The sequence below is a fragment of the Protomyctophum bolini genome, assembly GCF_963924005.1.
Source record: "Protomyctophum bolini genome assembly, chromosome: 14".
In the NCBI taxonomy this organism is placed as follows: domain Eukaryota; kingdom Metazoa; phylum Chordata; class Actinopteri; order Myctophiformes; family Myctophidae; genus Protomyctophum; species Protomyctophum bolini.
In genome coordinates, this window is record NC_137875.1 from 10,296,900 (window position 1) to 10,314,384 (window position 17,485).

The window sequence follows — 17,485 nt, forward strand, 5'->3', positions numbered from 1 at the left end:
CGCTCATTGGCTCCAAAGTCCATTTGGTTACATTGTGTACATTGTTAAATATGTATATCAGCATACTTGGCGACCTATAGGCTACCTTGCGTCATGGGGGGTTCCATGTTCTGCAGGTCAACAATGGGTGGGCCATATCATGTATTATAGAAATGGGCTTATCTACGCTACTTGTAATGAATTTATTTCTGTTCAACCAATAAAGACTAAATTAATTCCACTCATTCTTGCACACAATCCAGCTTTTCCGTGTTCTTATAAACGCAGTTTTTGGGATGCTTTAGTCTCCTAATCATTTCGCTCAGTAAATGTCATAGACTAAGACTATGACCTTTTAGTGACACAGAGAACATTACTTTCTTCTCATGAATATTGTTTTTCTGTTCGTATACATACGTGTTGGTGACCCGCTCTGCACTCATGATGCGCGGCTCCTTTGACATTCAAGTAGCCTAACTATAACTGCCCCCTGGCTGCGTGTGAAAGATAGTGATTAAAGTTACTTTTTCCGTCGATTAACCAGTTCATTTGATCTCTCTGATTGCACAGGGGGGCAATTATCTTCCAACGTGTGCTTGATTACACTAGCGGCGGACATCAATGTAGGATATGCATGTGGACCATTAAGGGGTGTGAAAAGTTTACCGAATTAATGGACTTCCGTGGAAGAGAGTAAGAGACCTTTCAAGGACTGACTGGCACTTGGAGATAAAAGGAACCTCTGATGTGTCCCCTTGTTCTGTAGTAGGCTATGTGGACCTTTGCGCGCAAGATCAGTGGTGTAAAGTATAGGAGTAGCCAGCCTATACATTTATAGCCTATACTGTCTCAAGTAATATTTCCAATTTTCTATACAATCATAGCTATTTTAGCTATTATAGCCTATACGTCTGCAGGCGTTTCGAATTCTTCTGTTGGAATGGACAAATTCGAATCAGACATGCATAATTATAGGATAGGCTAGTGGTCAAAATTTGGCCCAAATAAAATATAACAAACAGGCCAACAATTAAGTCTTTCTAGGGCATGTTTAGTGATCTGCTAAGCATGCAGGTGAATTATGTTGACGGAATCCAGACATTATTTCACTGATATTGTTGTTGCATTGTGTTGAAAGTGTCAGTGGTGGAAGTACATTTACTCAGTAGTGTTGTACTAAAAGTATATCATTTTGATAAACTTTATGGAGTATTTGGCCCACTACATCTCAGAGGCAAATCATATACTTTTAACAGGCTATATGAACACTTTAGTTAGTTATATCTTTGTAGGCCTATAGGCTATATATTTTTTACTTTGTAGATTTGGATTATTACAAAACACACCAACCACTTGTCTTCAGCCCCAATTTTTCGGCCTTTTGAAAAAAAAAAGCAGATCTATAGAAGCTCACAGATCTGCTATTTTCAAAACGTTTCGAACTTGTGAAATGGGACATTCTGTAGCCTGTCATACAATGAGTAGGCCTATAGCCTACTTAGGCCTATATCTTTTACACAAAGACATTTTGAATTATGGACTTTTAGCCTACTTCAGTCGAGTGGGCTACTTCTAGCATGCCTACATTGAAGCATTGATACTTTTACTAAACATTGATAATATAGGCCCACTTTGCACTTTTCCACCACTGCAGTGCAGGTGCCAATCAAAGTGTGCTGGAAAGAAACGAGCGTTTGGCTTCCTCTCAGCGAAGAGAGAAGACACCTTGGCACTTGGACGTCATCTGGTGGCTGCTGGCTGGCTCCGGTACCGGTATGTTTGTGTGTGATACTTCAGTTCTAGACACCTGACCTGACAAACAACGCCGTCGCGGCCACTTTGCGCCCCGTTTGAATTGCTAGTATATCTTTTGAAGTTAGAGCCCTTATCTACACTTTACTAAATGTTAGTGTTGGTAAGGTGAGCTCCTTTGATGGACTTTGATCTCCTTTGATCTCTCGCTGAAGTGTCACCCTGTTGTTATGGCTGAGGCCATTTCCCTGTTGCCCCAATGCCCCCACCTCCCCAAACAGATTTGTTGTGAGAATAACACTGGCACTAGAAAAACGTGAACTTTTTGAAGTAATCTCCATCACCACTCGACCCGGCGACATCAATCAAAATGAAAATGATTTCTGATGCAACATTATTTGGAGAGAGAGAGAGAGAGAGCGAGAGAGAGAGAGAGAGAGTGAGCGAGAGAGAGAGAGAGAGAGAGAGAGAGCAAGAGAGAGAGAGAGAGAGAGAGAGAGAGAGAGAGAGAGCGAGAGAGGTATCATATCATAGGTAGGAATAATCCGTTTACATTCAGCGCCATCCAGTGGCAAGACTTAAACATAGCAGTTTCAATTTAGGGCCTATGTAGATTGTTTTGAACCATGGGTGGACCGTGGAGGCCAACTAAAATAATTATTCAAAAATAACAGAGACAAACAAACACCACTCAAAAGTATTGTATCTTTACTCTATGGTGTTTAAAAAAACGTTACACTAGGCACTGTGAAATTAATTTACAGCATAAATAAACACAACACAAGGCAAATATAAGGTACCAGGACATAAATAAATAAAAAATAGTCTAAACAGTTGGGTTTGGAAAGTGATTAAATGGATTGGGGATGAAAATAGTCAGCCATGACCTTGGAAAAACTGGTAAATGATAAATTCATGTCATGTACTGCATTAGCCTACAGTAGTATTTACAGTGATCTAATTATGCCTTATGCAATTCTATATTAGGTTTCCTGCAGGGACTGCATCAGAGTTGAGCTTTTCTCCACAAGAGCAATACAACGTCATTAAATGAGCTTTCGGTAAAACATTTATTTAAACCGACTAGGCTGTCATAATAATAGTCATTTGGGTCCTATTGCGTTCCTAACGTTTGATAACGGTAATAGCCTACACGGTAATAATTGTCATATGGGTGTATTATGAAAGACTGTACTGTAGATAAATCATTCTTGCCATCTCCTGATTATCTACAAAAACAGAATTCTTGCTAAATTACATGGACGTCAAGACGAGTGATTACATTTTTCTCCTTCTGCTGTATTTAGTGTCAGACCATGTGAATTTATTGAATCAAATAAATCTCAGTCTATTATGATGTCTGGAGGAGAGTCAGTGCAGCTGCTGACTATAACACACTGGTTTCCCAAGCACAGGGACCCATTTGTGCAGGGTCCCTTTATTCTATGTTCCCTACATTTAGTTTTGAATTATTTCAAAACGTAAAAGAAAAGGAAAAAAATTAAAACATGAATTAAAAACAACTTCAATGAATGAATACATCAAAGAAAAAACAAATAAACTCCATAAATTAGAAAACAAATGTTTAAGTAGTGAAAATAGCAGATCAACAAGCTTACAACACGTCGCTTTGCACCGCATAGAGCTTGTAGATCTGCTTTTTTCCTATAGTTTGGGGTCCCGGGCAAACATCTAACTTCTCTTTTGGTCTTGAGCTAAAATGTGTAGGAATCACTGGACTATAACAGATATGGTTATAAATTATCATATCGTCCCCGCCGGGTGGAAACCTCATTATGTCCAAAAGTTGGCTTCGCGCCACATTTCGACCTGGCAGATCTGCTATACTTTTGATAGCCTACTTGTGTGATCAAGTAGGGAGTTAAAATGGCCTAAATTAATGCCCTACTTTGGTGATCACACACAATGTGTCACGTTTTCAGCTCTTTTGCTTGTGCCGTTTTTAATTTTGTGAAACATTTTGGAAGTTAAAGTGAAAGTGCACGGTTATGTGTGCCTGTGGGTTTTGTAAACATTTCACAAATGTACGAGCTTTGTGACTGAATACTGCAGGATTCACTTGAACAAAGTTTCTTTCCCCCTGACGGACGATATTTTACATTGGACAGAAATGGCCCCTGTGAACGTAATCATCACAAAACAGGACATGTCTTATAATAGACAGTTCATTAAACATATTTCAACATTAGAAATCCCCTTTATGCAGTGATCAAAGCATTTATTACTTTAAAAACAAAAGGATGAGAAGCAGCCATCTTGGAGGACAACATAATGACAACAAAGTGTTTATTTGTGCATGCAGCATTGAAAAGGTGATGTTGTGATGCTAAATGTTTTGTATGCCATTGAATTTAAGGCACTTACGTTGCTCTACCTTGAAGCGTAATTTATACTTGGCCTCGTGCTGATGTCGCGTGCAAAAAATAGCAGCACGTCATTCCGGAGTGCGACACCAATAAGGGATGCACCAATGAATCTTTCAAGTATCGGTATCGGCTACTATTTTTCCATGATGACTGCCATCGGCATATCGGCAAATTATTTGTGTTCAACGATGGCAGTAAGCAATGTTTATTTGTTGTTGTGGCCAATACATTTTGTGTGTTGGCATGTTGCTTATCTGCAGCCTAAGAAACTGCAGATCTGGAACAGTTTTCTTTTATACAAGATTGACTTGTTTCCATGCCAACAAAAATGGGAATAATGAACAAAACCTAAATAGACAAATATCAGTATCGACCCCACATCAGTGCATCCCTAACACCAAGTATAAATCAGACTTTAGTATGCTGTGATTATTGATGATTGGAGATAATGTGAGATGATGATGATGAATTGATAGTTTTGGTTGTCATTAACATGGTGGAGGGCAGGGCGTTCACAAAACAGTATCTGCTTCGGTCATTCACCACATCTGGACAGGGTCCAGTGGTGCAAAGTAAATCAGTAAAATGTTAACGTTTAAGTGCTGTATTCTTAAAGTATGATTTTTTTTAGATACTTTTAAATGTGTGTCCTTTTTTCAAATACGTTTTACTCCACTACAATTATTTTCAAACGTTTTTAGAATACAAGTCTCTCTGCAGATTGTGATTACAAAACATTAACCGATATATATTAAGCCCTTCTTCAGCTATTTGAAAATAACCCATCTCCAAGTCCACAACGCGAGGCAAACTTGTAGATCTGCTATTCTTGAAAAAAGTTTGATACATTTTGAAGAGTGTGAGTATTTGTACTTTGCTACTAATTTTAATGCCAATACTGAATTGGCATCAAAATCTCAATACTGAATACAGGGCTTTTACTGGAGTATGTTCTACATTGGGGTATTGCTACTTTCACTTCAGTGGAAAAAAAAAAAAGATGATTTCTTCCACCACTGGATTTTCTTTAACAATGGAACCTGTGACAATGACATCATGTCAACGCAACACTTAAGATAATAGTGACGTTAATGTTTGAAAACTTTGCCTTGTTTCCAAAAAGAGAGATTTTCATCATGGTCATATAGCTACCTATTGTGAGAAACACAAAGTAACAAAAAAATACAACAAACAAAAAATAACACCCTATGTTGTAACACCAACGGAGGCTAATGCGGTGTCAAATACGGCGTCACACCACGTCCCACCTCAGTTTAGGCACTGACACGATGATGCAAATCGCTGTTGTCGGGCAGAAACGTCTTATCTCCATGTTCACACTTTTTGTGTTTTATCGTAGACTATACTATCGTCATACTACAGCGTCACACAAGAGCATCAAAAGTGGCAGATCTACAAGCATTTCGAGCTTGTAGATGTGCTACTTTTGCTATTTATTTATTTAGGCCTATATGAATAACTGTTTTGGACATAATGGTTTCCACCCGACAGAGACGAAAATGTGTGAAAGAGTATGATAGGCTACAGGATGAGTGGGCACCTAAACATGTGGTCATCTAATCTAGCTAATTTGGAAAATATGGTCGGTAATTATAATTGTAAAGTAGCCTATACGTGATTTGAATATGCACGGTACATCATTATCAACTTATGGTTTATGCCCATAATGACTTGCCTAGACACAAGGTTTGCATCAATTTGTAGCAATTGTTGAAATATTAGGTGTTAAAATGTCAAATGTCGGGCGTCTATACTCTACGAACACCATTGGCCTGTGTTCAGTGTATAGGGAATATATTTGTCACTGCACGTAATCCTATGGCCTGGGGGTGGCACCTGTCAGCAGCCAGGGAGGAGTAGGACGAAGGCTCTACATCCTCCTGGTGGGGGATTCTCACTGGTTTTAATTAAACTGACTGTTTAATTAAAACAGAGCATAGCGATGGCACTCGACGGGTGTTGACACGATGTGAATTCTGCCCAGTGCTCTGAATGTCAAAGTGAAGAAATTCAATCAAGGGCAGGTTTAGTTTTTTTTCTTCATTGTACACAATATATTATCTCTTAAAAGCAAGCCATTGTGCCTGTTTTCTGGAGTTTGACAAGAAACTAATTTGTTAAGCCTCTTGTTTTACACTGAGAGGTAATTGTAATGTAAATCATACTGTATCAGATTTTTTAGATGTAATAGGATACAACAGTGACAACACACAGACATGTGTGACTAAAAAATTGGGGAGAAAAAGGGGGTAAAAATAAATAAATTCAGGCCATTTCCCAAATTCGAAATGTTTTTTACATAAAAAAAAAAAAGGCAATTTAACAATTGAGGTGCCCACTCTTCCGGTTACCAAATGAAAAGGAATCTAGCACAAACATAATTATTCATTTACAGAAACAGTTACCAGTGTTGTTGTCTTTAAACCACTCTCCTCCTCACCATATAGTTCAGCATTAACAGTACCAGACCAGAGTCATTGAAAACATGTCCGCAGGTTCAAAGCTATAAGCTGTATAACCCGTTGAGCTGATCTGAACCTTTCACATGAGGGGCCCAGCCTATGGATGTGAAAGTATACCTGAACTTACTGGATGGCTACAAATTAGGGCTCGGCAATTCACCCAAAATAGATTGACATTTAGGACCAATAACCGACCTAATCTTGCTCACGTAAGGTTAATCTTATGTCAGTAAAAAGTTGACATATTAAAAAAAATATATATCCGAATAGCCACCGTCATACATACTTCGTTATACAATGGGGGCGTGCAAACATCAGTGAAAATAGCCGATCTAGACGCCCATCGTGATGCGTTATGAGCTTGTAGATCTGCTATTTTCCACTTACAAAAAACAACAATTGTTCATTAATCATAATCGATGCAATTATTTTTAAATACTTCTGATATGGATTGAAAGTCATATTGCCCAGCCCTAGCTACACGATCTAATACAGTGTTAATTTAACTCTGTGGGAGAAAACTCTCCCTTACTGTGTTCATAAGAATTCATAATGTATCGTTGAAGCACGTTGCCCATCCATTACTTGCGTGGGCGGCTAAACGCACTCAATTTGCCGGCAGGAAAAACAAATGTGGTTGCTTTGACTTGATGAAAAACAAAAAGAAATAGCTATAAATATCACTGCCAATTTTCTCTAAGTTTATCGTAAGTGCATAAACATTGCTCTTCAGAAATATCTGTGGATTGGTGTGATGGACGGTATGTCGATTGGATTTGTATAGTAGCAGGGCACTTAAGAGAGTCTTACTCTTCATTTCAAAGCACATAAGAGTATTTGTGCTTTTTTAAGGTAAATAACTGCGGTATACAATGCACTATGTGTTTAATTGTAGCCTTGTTTGTGTGCATGTGTGAGAACACAACCTGTTCAAATATTATGTACAGCACATATACCATATAGATGTCTCACGAGAACAAGAAGGTCAGTAACATTCAGTCTTGTTTTGAGCACTTGATACCGGTTTTCTTCTGGCAGGCCATAGGCCACGTCTCAGGTCCTTATATCCTCAACCCCTATATAAGTTGTAAAGACAGAAGGGCATCTACAGAGAAGGAATATGTTACAGCATTCAGCTTGCAGATTTGATTTGAGCACTTCAAACTCACTGAAATTTGGATCTCTAACTTGCAATCCACACACGTGTGATCAGAGTTTGATCAGAGATCGACAGCTGCGCAACGAGAACTGTTTATTCTTAGTAATTATAATTTGCAAAGTTTCATGCGAGCGCATGAAACGCGTACACGTGTGTAAAGTAAGTAAGTAGAACGCAGGGGCTTATTGTCGGTATCGTCTGAAAACGCAGGAGTCCATCCCCGTTAGAGTGTGCTAGACCCCTGGGAGATGGATTGCTGAGGTGGAGCAAGCGCCACACCTATCATCGGCTCCCACTACTTAACCGCACGACTTGCCGCAACCCAAGCTGTGCTGAGTTGGCGCGGTGCCTGGGACCGAACCTGTGACCTTGTGGTCCAAAGACGAGAGCTCTATATACAGACACGTGTGTGGTTCACATTTTACGAATGCTCAAATAAAATCTACGAGCTCTCGAATTTAGCAAAACATACCTTCATATAGATGCCCTTTTCTTCTTAAAATATGAGTGAGGATATAAAGGAGCTATAGAGGACAGAGCAGAATAAGTACCCGAGGTGCAGCCATAGTGTTTAAACATCTTGTTTCCTTTTAGTGGAAGGCATCAAAGACAACAGCCTAGCAGCTGCATATGAAATACCATAAACCAGCTACTACAGGCTCTTCTTATGGAGGCAGAGGTACAGTGACCAGACGTCCCGGGGGTTGGCCGGGGGGTTTTGTTCCCAGTTTCAAGTTTGGGAGTCCCGAGTCCTGACAAATAGCTCTAAAAACACTCAAATGTCCCCCCCAGTTTTCAACATTCACTCACTACCAAACAGTCCTAGATGTTTATCATGTTGTGTTCTGTTGAAAGGTTGCAGTCAATAGGTGCTGTGCTAAACTGCTGAATAAACTCTGTGCATTACTGTATAGTTCCCAGCAGATTTGAACAATGAAACTGTCACCAGTTCAAATCTGCTGCTGAGCTAAATCCACTAAGCCAGTGGTTCCCAAGCTTTTTAGCTTGAAACCCAAAAGAGAAATTTGATGTCTCCCGGGACCAAGTGAAAATATTATGCTCACAGCACGTGTTGTGAGCTTCTAGATCTGCTATTTTCACTACTTAAAGTAGCTTTCCCCCCCCCTCTAATGGATTTTCCTTTGTTCTTTTGAAAGGCTCCCAACACAGTGTTTGGGAAGCAGTAAATTAAGCTACCGGTATATAAAAACAACTGACCTGGAAAAGGTAACTGCAGTCAAGCACAGAGCCTATTGCCCCCCCATCATGCTGAAAACACCAGGCAAAAAAAAACTAAAAAAAAGTTTGTTGAGGACACCTGCCCTCTCGTCTACAAACAAATCACTCAAGCCATACATTGAGCAAAAAAGAGGGAAAAGTTCAATCCTGCTTCAAACCGCATTCTTTTGCGAACAGTTCACCATCACATCCTGTTAATCGATAAGATTTCACATCATCACATACCCACGTAAATGTCCCTGCTATAGAGGCAAATCCTGGCTCCGTCGACAGCCTTGTGTATCACTCTGTGTGTGCGTGTGTGTGTGTGTTTGTGAGAGTGTGTCCGTGTGTGTGTGTGTCCCTGCACCTTTTGTTTTGTTTTTTTGCATTCTGAGGTGAGCTGTGAAAGACAGCACTGGAGGAGTGCTACAGCGGTCCCGTTTATAAATGCTAATTCCAGAGCCACAGTGAAGTGAAGGCATATCGGTGACCCCCAGAGGACATTGTGCTATCTGTCCCATTATCTTATACTCTTAATTTTCTTAACGCAGTTTCTTTTTCTTTTTTTCTTCTTTTTTTCTTTTTCTTTTACATCATAGCGGTGTCCTGCAGATTACCTGCTCCAAGCCAAAGTTTTTCTTCTGTTTTGTATTTATTTTTTTACTTTGCAGGCGGTAAATGTTTTTGTTTTTCCTTCTTCTAAAAATCGAGGTCCCAGCCGGAGTTGTCGTCGGGTGGCGGGTCCTCGTTGTCCTCTGGGAAGCTGTCGAAGTTACTTGTGTCAACTGCTGATGTCACCTTTAGTAGGAACCAATCACACAAGAGACAGAACAGGTCAGCGGTCTGCATAAATAATGGTGTCTGATGAACTGGTGTCTGAAACAGGGTTTTTATAGTCAACTAAAACGAACAAAAATCTGACTTTTAACGATGCTATTAGTTAACTGAAATATAAAAGTAAAAAGGCTTCACAAAACTAAAATAAAACTGTCGCTAAACTAACTAAAATTAACAGAAACAGTTTTTCTGTTATTTTAGTTTAGTTTTAGTTTTAATGTCCTTAGTCTTTGTCAATATTTCATTCATACAAGACCAAACTAAATAAAAAACAAATACAAAAATGCAAAACTATAACGACCTGGGCTAAAGCGTATGAGGAAACGAGATACGGAGAGATAATGTAACATGAATAATCGATACTTACATTAGGGATGATAGGAGGGGTCAACGTCCCTTTCTTCAAGCCCTCCCAATTAAAGCCTTCGAACCATCTGGGAAAGACATCAACCGTTTTGAACCAAGTTCCTCCAACAGATGATGATCATGCAGATTCGTTCCACTTCTTAAAATCTACAGGGTCCTCCACAGGTCTACTCCATGCATGGCTTTGGAAGATTACGTGATATGGCAGCCAAGTCTAAGGGATGTTTGAGAGGCGGCTAGCCCCTCCTATGCTCTGCTTTCCAGGTTTATGTAAACACAAACATTGGCTTGTGATTGGCTGATCACCACATAGCGATGATTTGATTGGCTGAGCAAAAGCACATATTGAAGATAAAAGTGAGGGCAGAAAAGTGAAGACCGAAAAGGTGAGGACGCAAATTGTGATTGGCCAGAATGAGATGATGTATGATAAGAGCACCCCTCACTTCACACGCATGTGATTTTGTTTGAGCACTTAGGCGTAAATCATTTGCCAGCCAAGGCTATGGACTTTGAAGATATTGCAATGTTTCTTTAGAGCACATATGACATAAATCGTCGCCTTTGGACTTTAATATTTGTTTAGGCCCTATACTGTAGGTCGCTAAATGACGATGTAAGATACCATGTGGCCGATATAAATACAGTGGCCGCACTTCACTTCACACAAGTGTGATTTTTGTCTCTCTACACCAGCCATGGGGCTGGGGGTTAACAAGGGCACGTTTTATATGGCCTGCGGCTTCTTTCTAAAAGGTATTATTTGAGGATATGTGCTTATGGCCCACCAATGTAGTCATGTGAAAATCATACATTGAAGTTAAACTGTGCAGATTGTACCTTGTGCTGTCTCCTTTGTTCTCACAATGTAAGTTAAAGGCCATTTGCTCTACAACTGTAGGCTTGTACGGATGGAACCAAATGGACCCTCTCATAATGCATGTGCCGAAAGCTTAATTGTTTCTTATTTAGTTCACAGCACATCCGAGTGGCTTAAATGTTTCTACACTGCCCTACACAACACTATTGATATTACGCTGTAGTTCAGGTAATTGCTGTAATGAGATGCATTTGTGACTTTGTTATGGTTAAAGGGTACAGTATGACAGAGGTTGCAGTTGGCCTCTGTCGGGTGGAAACCTCATATGTCCAAAACTGTTTCAGGATTCAAATGCAAAAGTAGCAGATCTACAAGTATGATCAAGTAAATTACAAAATCCAACATTTTAATTACGGCATCTTACTTGTAACAGTATTTCTACACTGCAATATTGATGCTTTTACTTAAGTACAAAATGAGTACTTTTCCCACCACTGCTATTATGACATGCCCATAATAAAGCCCAAACCACATGCAACTCGTTGCAACCAAGCGGTTGCGAGGAGTTGCATGGCAACCCATTGGTGTAGTTTGGGCCATTGAATTGAACTAGTTGAATCAAGTGGGTTGAACAGTGCAACAGGACATATCACACCGCTGGGACCAACGCTTAAAACCCTCTCGTCCCGTCTCGACCCTTTGGTGTGGTTTGGGCCATTGAATTGAACTAGTTGAATCACGTGGGTCGAATTGGGTCGACGTGCAACAGGACATATCACACCACTGGGACACGGACACTAAAACCCTCTCGTCCCGTCTCGACCCTTTGGTGTGGTTTGGGCTTAAAGGGATATTTCACTTTAAAAAAAACGTTTGGTCATTTTATCATCTACTCAGGCTTTTGTGAACCCTCTAGACGGTTTTTAAGTTGCTTGATTCAGTATTTAGATATTTGATATAAATTTTTGCTGCCCCGCCCCCTTCCTATACAAACCCATTGTAACTTAAAACTCCATTTTAACCATGTTAGATTAATTGAAAACACCCATCCTTTTTTCTGGTGACTGATACTATATACACTCCTAATACGACCAAGACATTTAACCCCCGACTGCGCCAACCAACCTTCTGCGCTTCCCTGTGAGAAGAACGCGGCTGGCTGAAGCTGAAAACATAATTTCCTTCCATGGGATGAAATATGTCTCTAAATTTGGTCATATATATCTTTATCTTTACATGAACTATATTTCTGCTGTGTAACTTGTAATGGTTGTAGTGCTTGTATTGTCCAAAGTCAAAATAAGAATTTTAAGTTCATATCACTCACTTGTGCTTTTGTATGTCTTTCACGCCATTTTTCAAGTTTCCCAGTCTTTCAGAAGGATTGTCCCTATAGTGGGGGGGGGGGGGGGGGGGAAGCAAAATGCAAACGCCACGAAAGCGGTTAAGTCTGTGTTGCAACATATCAACCAATCAGAACAAGGTAACGTGCTGGAGGAGGCGTGACATTCACCTGCACAGTTTCTTGATTAAGTTGGCAGCATTTTTGGTAATCTTCTTTGGAAATTCGATCATGTCGATCCCCCTCAGGATGATGTTGTAGGTCTTCATAGGATCAGGACCAGAGAAAGGAGGGCTGTGGAGCAATGTGACACAGATGCTACTATTCACAATCTGGTGAAAAACGTAACGTGTGTTTCAACGCAAGGCACTGGGGTTCTCAAACTTCAACCCAATGTTGAGTTTGTCAACTAAAACTATGACAAAAAATGTTCGCTGACTACCTTCTTTCACTCATGAAAACGAAATAAAAACTAAGCTATGATGACTAACACTTTATTAGTAATGACAATTTCGTCAACAAAATAAAAAACCTAGACTAAAACTAAAAGTGGAGAAGAGATCCAGTAGAACGCAGGTTGACTATATTGAAATAGCCGACAGGGTTAAAGTAGGTTATTAGATTGTGGATTAACAAATTTAGCTGGAGACCCAGCTCTGGAACCCTGTCAAGGACTCCTAGGAGTCCCCTACCTCACACCTTTGAAGGTGAACGTTTTTCAAATTCATCTCCATTGCATCGATCGTCACGCCTCACAAATACTGACTGTATGACTACTGTACTGTCTACTCTCTATTATTGTGTCTCAGAGGTGGGTTGTGGGGGATTAGCTAAAAGAATGTACCTGTGCATGTGAGCACGGGGCTGGGATTTCAGGCTAATGTAAACATCCTCTCTCTGTCTGGAACCTATTAGCACACTAAAGCATTTCCACATCTCTGAGCTATCCATTCACAGCTACACGCCTCTGAGACGCAAAGCTCAGGACAGAAATGCTCAAGGCTCAACATCAAACATCTGACACGAGGCTACATGTTCAATTTGAAGCGTGAGAATTATGTCTTCCCCCCCATGAAAACGTTTGAGGACCAACTGGTATAGTGAATGTTAAAGAAGGCTGATGTATGAAGAGAATTAACCCATTCTGACCGGGCACCCATTTTGGTGTTGGCATCATGTTATGCTTTAGCTATTGAAAAATAGCAGATCTACAAGCTCATATCGCGCCACCGAGTGGCGCGATACGAGCTTGTAGGTCTGCTATTTTTTAAAAATTCGAAGAACGACTGACATTTTTAGAATCTGATCTCACGTCAGAATGGGTTAATCAGACCAGTGTGTGTCCCGTGGAAACCTCGTATGAATCTGATCTCAGGTCAGAATGGGTTAAGGTGGAAGTGTTCCTTGAAGCAGTGGTTTTCAACCCTTTTCATCAGTGTTGTTTTTGGCAGCAATTTTCTATTTTAGTTTTAGTCATAGTCTCTTGAAACGTTTTCATTTAGTTTTAGTCACATTTTAGTCACCTGGAATGTTTTAGTGTTCAGTCTAGTTTTAGTCGACTAAATATCATAAGATTTAAATATGCCGTCGTAATGGCTGATTTTACACTTGTAGATCGACTATAAGCATGCAACCAAGTGTAAAATGACGTATACTGGATCTCTTGACCCTTCCTAACATTTTAGTCTAGTTTTTGTTGACAAAATCGACAGTATATTTAGTCATAGTTTTAGTCACCATAGCTTAGTTTTCATTTAGTTTTCGGCAGTGAAAAAAGGTAGTCGACGAACATTTTTCGTCATAGTTTTAGTCGACGAAAACAACACTGCTTTTCATATTCAATTATTTAATCTGCATTTGAGCCACGGACCACCATTTGATGAGATTTAGCCTCTCAGACCCAAAACTAAAGAATATTTTGTTGAATACGATTTTGTCCACAATTCAATGCTAATTGTGGAGACTTCTTGTAAATTAAGGAATGCAGATGTTTAACAATAGTATAACTCTTGAGAGCGTAAAATTAAACCAAATGGACCTGTCCATTTGGTTTCATTTTACGCTCTCAAGAGTTAAAGATCAATAAGGGTCCATTTGGTTACCAACTCTCCATCATTTATCTGGGGATCACCTGATAAACATGTTCAAACATGAGGATTCCCAGGGACCAGTAGTCTGCTGAGATGTCATGGCCCTTACCTGCCAGTCAACAGTTCAAACATGAGGATTCCCAGGGACCAGTAGTCTGCTGAGATGTCGTGGCCCTTGTTCAGGATGATCTCTGGCGCTACGTACTCCGGCGTCCCGCAGAACGTCCACGTCTTCTTCCCAAAACCAATCTTTTTCGCAAAGCCAAAATCCACCTGAGAAATCGTGCGATGTACAGTTTTGTGTTTTAACACTCAAGAAATATGAAAATGTATTTCTATTCATTCAGATGGCCATACTGGAAGTATCTTAATTATATATATTTTTACCTACAGACAGCGAAATAGTAAACCTTATGCAACAGTAAAAGTGCACCATCTAGTGGCTGAATGATGATACTATTGCCCATTCAAGTGTAGGGATAGCACAATACTCTTGTGTTTGCAGTGGTTCCATTTTTTTTTTAGTGGTGCTAGTATCACTAGCATCACACAGTTCAGACAGGTCTGATTTATTTTGTATTATAAAGAGGTTCTTGTAATCTGTCTCTGTCACATTTGCGTTGCTTACCAGCTTGGCGTAGCCCCTGTGGTCCAATATAAGGTTCTCTGGTTTAAGGTCTCTGTAGATGATGCCTTTGGAATGCAGGTAGGCGAAGGCCTCCGACACACATGCTGTGTAGAAGCGAGTGGTCGAGTCCTCAAAGGAACCCCTGGAAATAAAACCACCAGAGGAAAACGCTCTTCAGAGTCAAACATGGTACACACATTTGATGGCAGAAAATTGGGCAGGTAGTACTGCATCCCTTAGCTCAGTGGGATCCAGGGACCCCCAGGGGCCCTTGAAGGCAGGTAGTACTGCATCCCTTAGCTCAGTGGGGTCCGGGGACCCCCAGGGGCCCTTGAGGCGGTTCCATTTGGATCACAGCTAAATTAGGAACCGTTTGGGCACTTAAGCTGATTTTAGAGTTAATCTATTTGAAAATTGAAACCATTAAATCCATTTCAATTTGGGTGTCGTGTCATTGACACAAACAAGTTTGAGAATCACTTGGGTAGCTATAACATCTATCAAAATGAGAAACATTTGCCAGCTCTAGAAAATGTGTGGTTTCTTTAGTTTGGTATTTTGTTAAGCTCAACATATATCACATTATATAACAATTAACAGAAATATAATGATAATAAATGAAAGAAACATACCGGTCTCTGAGAATGGTCCACAGCTCTCCTCCCAGACAGGCTTCCATTAGCATGTAGAGGTACTTGCTGTCTTTAAACGTTCTGTACAATCTGAAAGCAACAATTTACAATTTAGGCATTTAGCAGACGCTCTTAATCCAACGTGATTTACAGTAAGCAAGAACACCACAAGGTAATGCATCAAATTCATAGAAATAGTCATCTAGCTCGTAGCGCGCCACCGAGTGGCGTGCTACGAGCTTGTGCTATTTTTGAAAAATCGTGAAAATATTTATTAGGATTTAGAAGATATTTTCTAAATTTTGAAGTCAGGCCTAAATGGGTTATGGCCTATAAGGGTCCATTTGGTTACAACAACTCTCCATCAATTGGCTGGGGCACCACCTGGAATCCCATCAAGGACCACTGGTTGAAAAGCACTGGTCTAAATGGAGGTTGTACCTCACGATGAAGTCGGAGTGGGCCTCCTGCATGATGAGCTTCTCCGAGCGGATGTGCTCCTGCTGCCGCGTGTCCACAATGTGGCGCTTCTTCAGGATCTTCATGGCAAACGTCTTGTTCTCGTCGCTCTTCAGCTGAACCTGGAGAACCACAGGCAGACAGACAGGCAGGCAGGAATTAAGGCAGACAGAGAGACGGAGGACATGCAAGCATGAACGATGAGGCTTGCCAAGTCATATTATTGGGAACTTTGGAACTACTTGGAACACACATAATAATGCCAATAAAAGTGTAGTGCAGAGGGGTCTTCGCAAGGTTATAATTTAATTCAGATAGTTACACTATAATGCCCTGGTGTCTAGTGTTCATCACAGAAACATCCCTACCAGCTCGACGCGCCCGAAGCCACCGACTCCTAGGGTGTCGATGATGTTGAAGTCAGCCAGGTTGAGGTTGAAGAAAAACGCATTCTCCGCCTCATATCTGTGATGTCAGAGAGAGAAAGAGAACATGGATTAAAGATTAGGTCACTGTTGAGTATGTACTGTTAATGCAATGTAACTTGTGTACAATCTGCATGGAAGAGTTTGTTAATACAACATTACTTGTACAATTGGGGTGGTTGCGTTTTGTCTCCCTGCTCTTCTATTGAGACATTTAGATTGTGTCAAAGTCAGGATGTCTCACATGGACACAGGATCTGACACAAATTTTGACCTGATGGTCAAGATTCAATTCATCCCCTAAGCAAGCAGGCAGATTATATTAGCTCAATAAAAAATAAAATTATATGCAGGAAATGAGCGGTTTCAAATCCAGGGTGGAAGAGGAAAGTTGCATAGTGCTGCTTTAATTATGAAACCCTCTGATGGACTCAGATCCAGCTAGGATGATTAATTATGAAACCCTCTGATGGACTCAGATCCAGCTAGGATGTCACAGACAGTCCCGTTAACATCACAACATTTAAACTTGATGGTCAGTTGTCGTAAAACAATTGCAATTAACGATTTGATTGTGTTTTAGAAGTTAGAAATTATTTTCTGTTTTCCGTTTATGCTTTGTAAACAAAAAATGCACAGGGCAGATACATGACGAAGTAAATTTAACATACAACAACAACATACTGAAGAATTCAAAGAAACTTGGAAAATGAAAACAGTACTTATTAATCAAAATACATTGTCTCTGTCAGGTGGAAACCTCATGTCCAAAACTGTTACTTTTCAGGATTCAAGCTCGTATGACTGCTAATGCAAAAAACCGACATAAGAGACAGCAACGCTATACAAAGAAAGGAATGAATGCAGGCACCAATTCATCTAAATTAATAATGTACTATGGGCCA

General features: G+C 40.2%; 1 protein-coding gene across 3 annotated transcripts in view; it reads right to left on the reverse strand.

Moving 5' to 3' along the window:
• Positions 1 to 2,422: 2,422 nt before the first annotated feature.
• The window catches only part of LOC308328722 (cGMP-dependent protein kinase 1), a gene marked incomplete at its 5' end in the record, with an annotated part of 153,833 nt that continues 138,770 nt past the window's right edge, over positions 2,423 to 17,485 (reverse strand). For all 3 annotated transcript variants that reach the window (XM_080782824.1, XM_080782823.1, XM_080782822.1), the window contains 9 exons: positions 2,423 to 9,779; positions 10,186 to 10,252; positions 12,332 to 12,394; positions 12,518 to 12,640; positions 14,546 to 14,709; positions 15,065 to 15,206; positions 15,697 to 15,786; positions 16,138 to 16,277; positions 16,524 to 16,620. In XM_080782824.1, the coding sequence (XP_080638950.1) occupies positions 9,681 to 9,779; positions 10,186 to 10,252; positions 12,332 to 12,394; positions 12,518 to 12,640; positions 14,546 to 14,709; positions 15,065 to 15,206; positions 15,697 to 15,786; positions 16,138 to 16,277; positions 16,524 to 16,620 (985 nt within the window). In that variant the 3' untranslated portion in view covers positions 2,423 to 9,680. The remainder of the gene's footprint in view (positions 9,780 to 10,185; positions 10,253 to 12,331; positions 12,395 to 12,517; positions 12,641 to 14,545; positions 14,710 to 15,064; positions 15,207 to 15,696; positions 15,787 to 16,137; positions 16,278 to 16,523; positions 16,621 to 17,485) is intronic.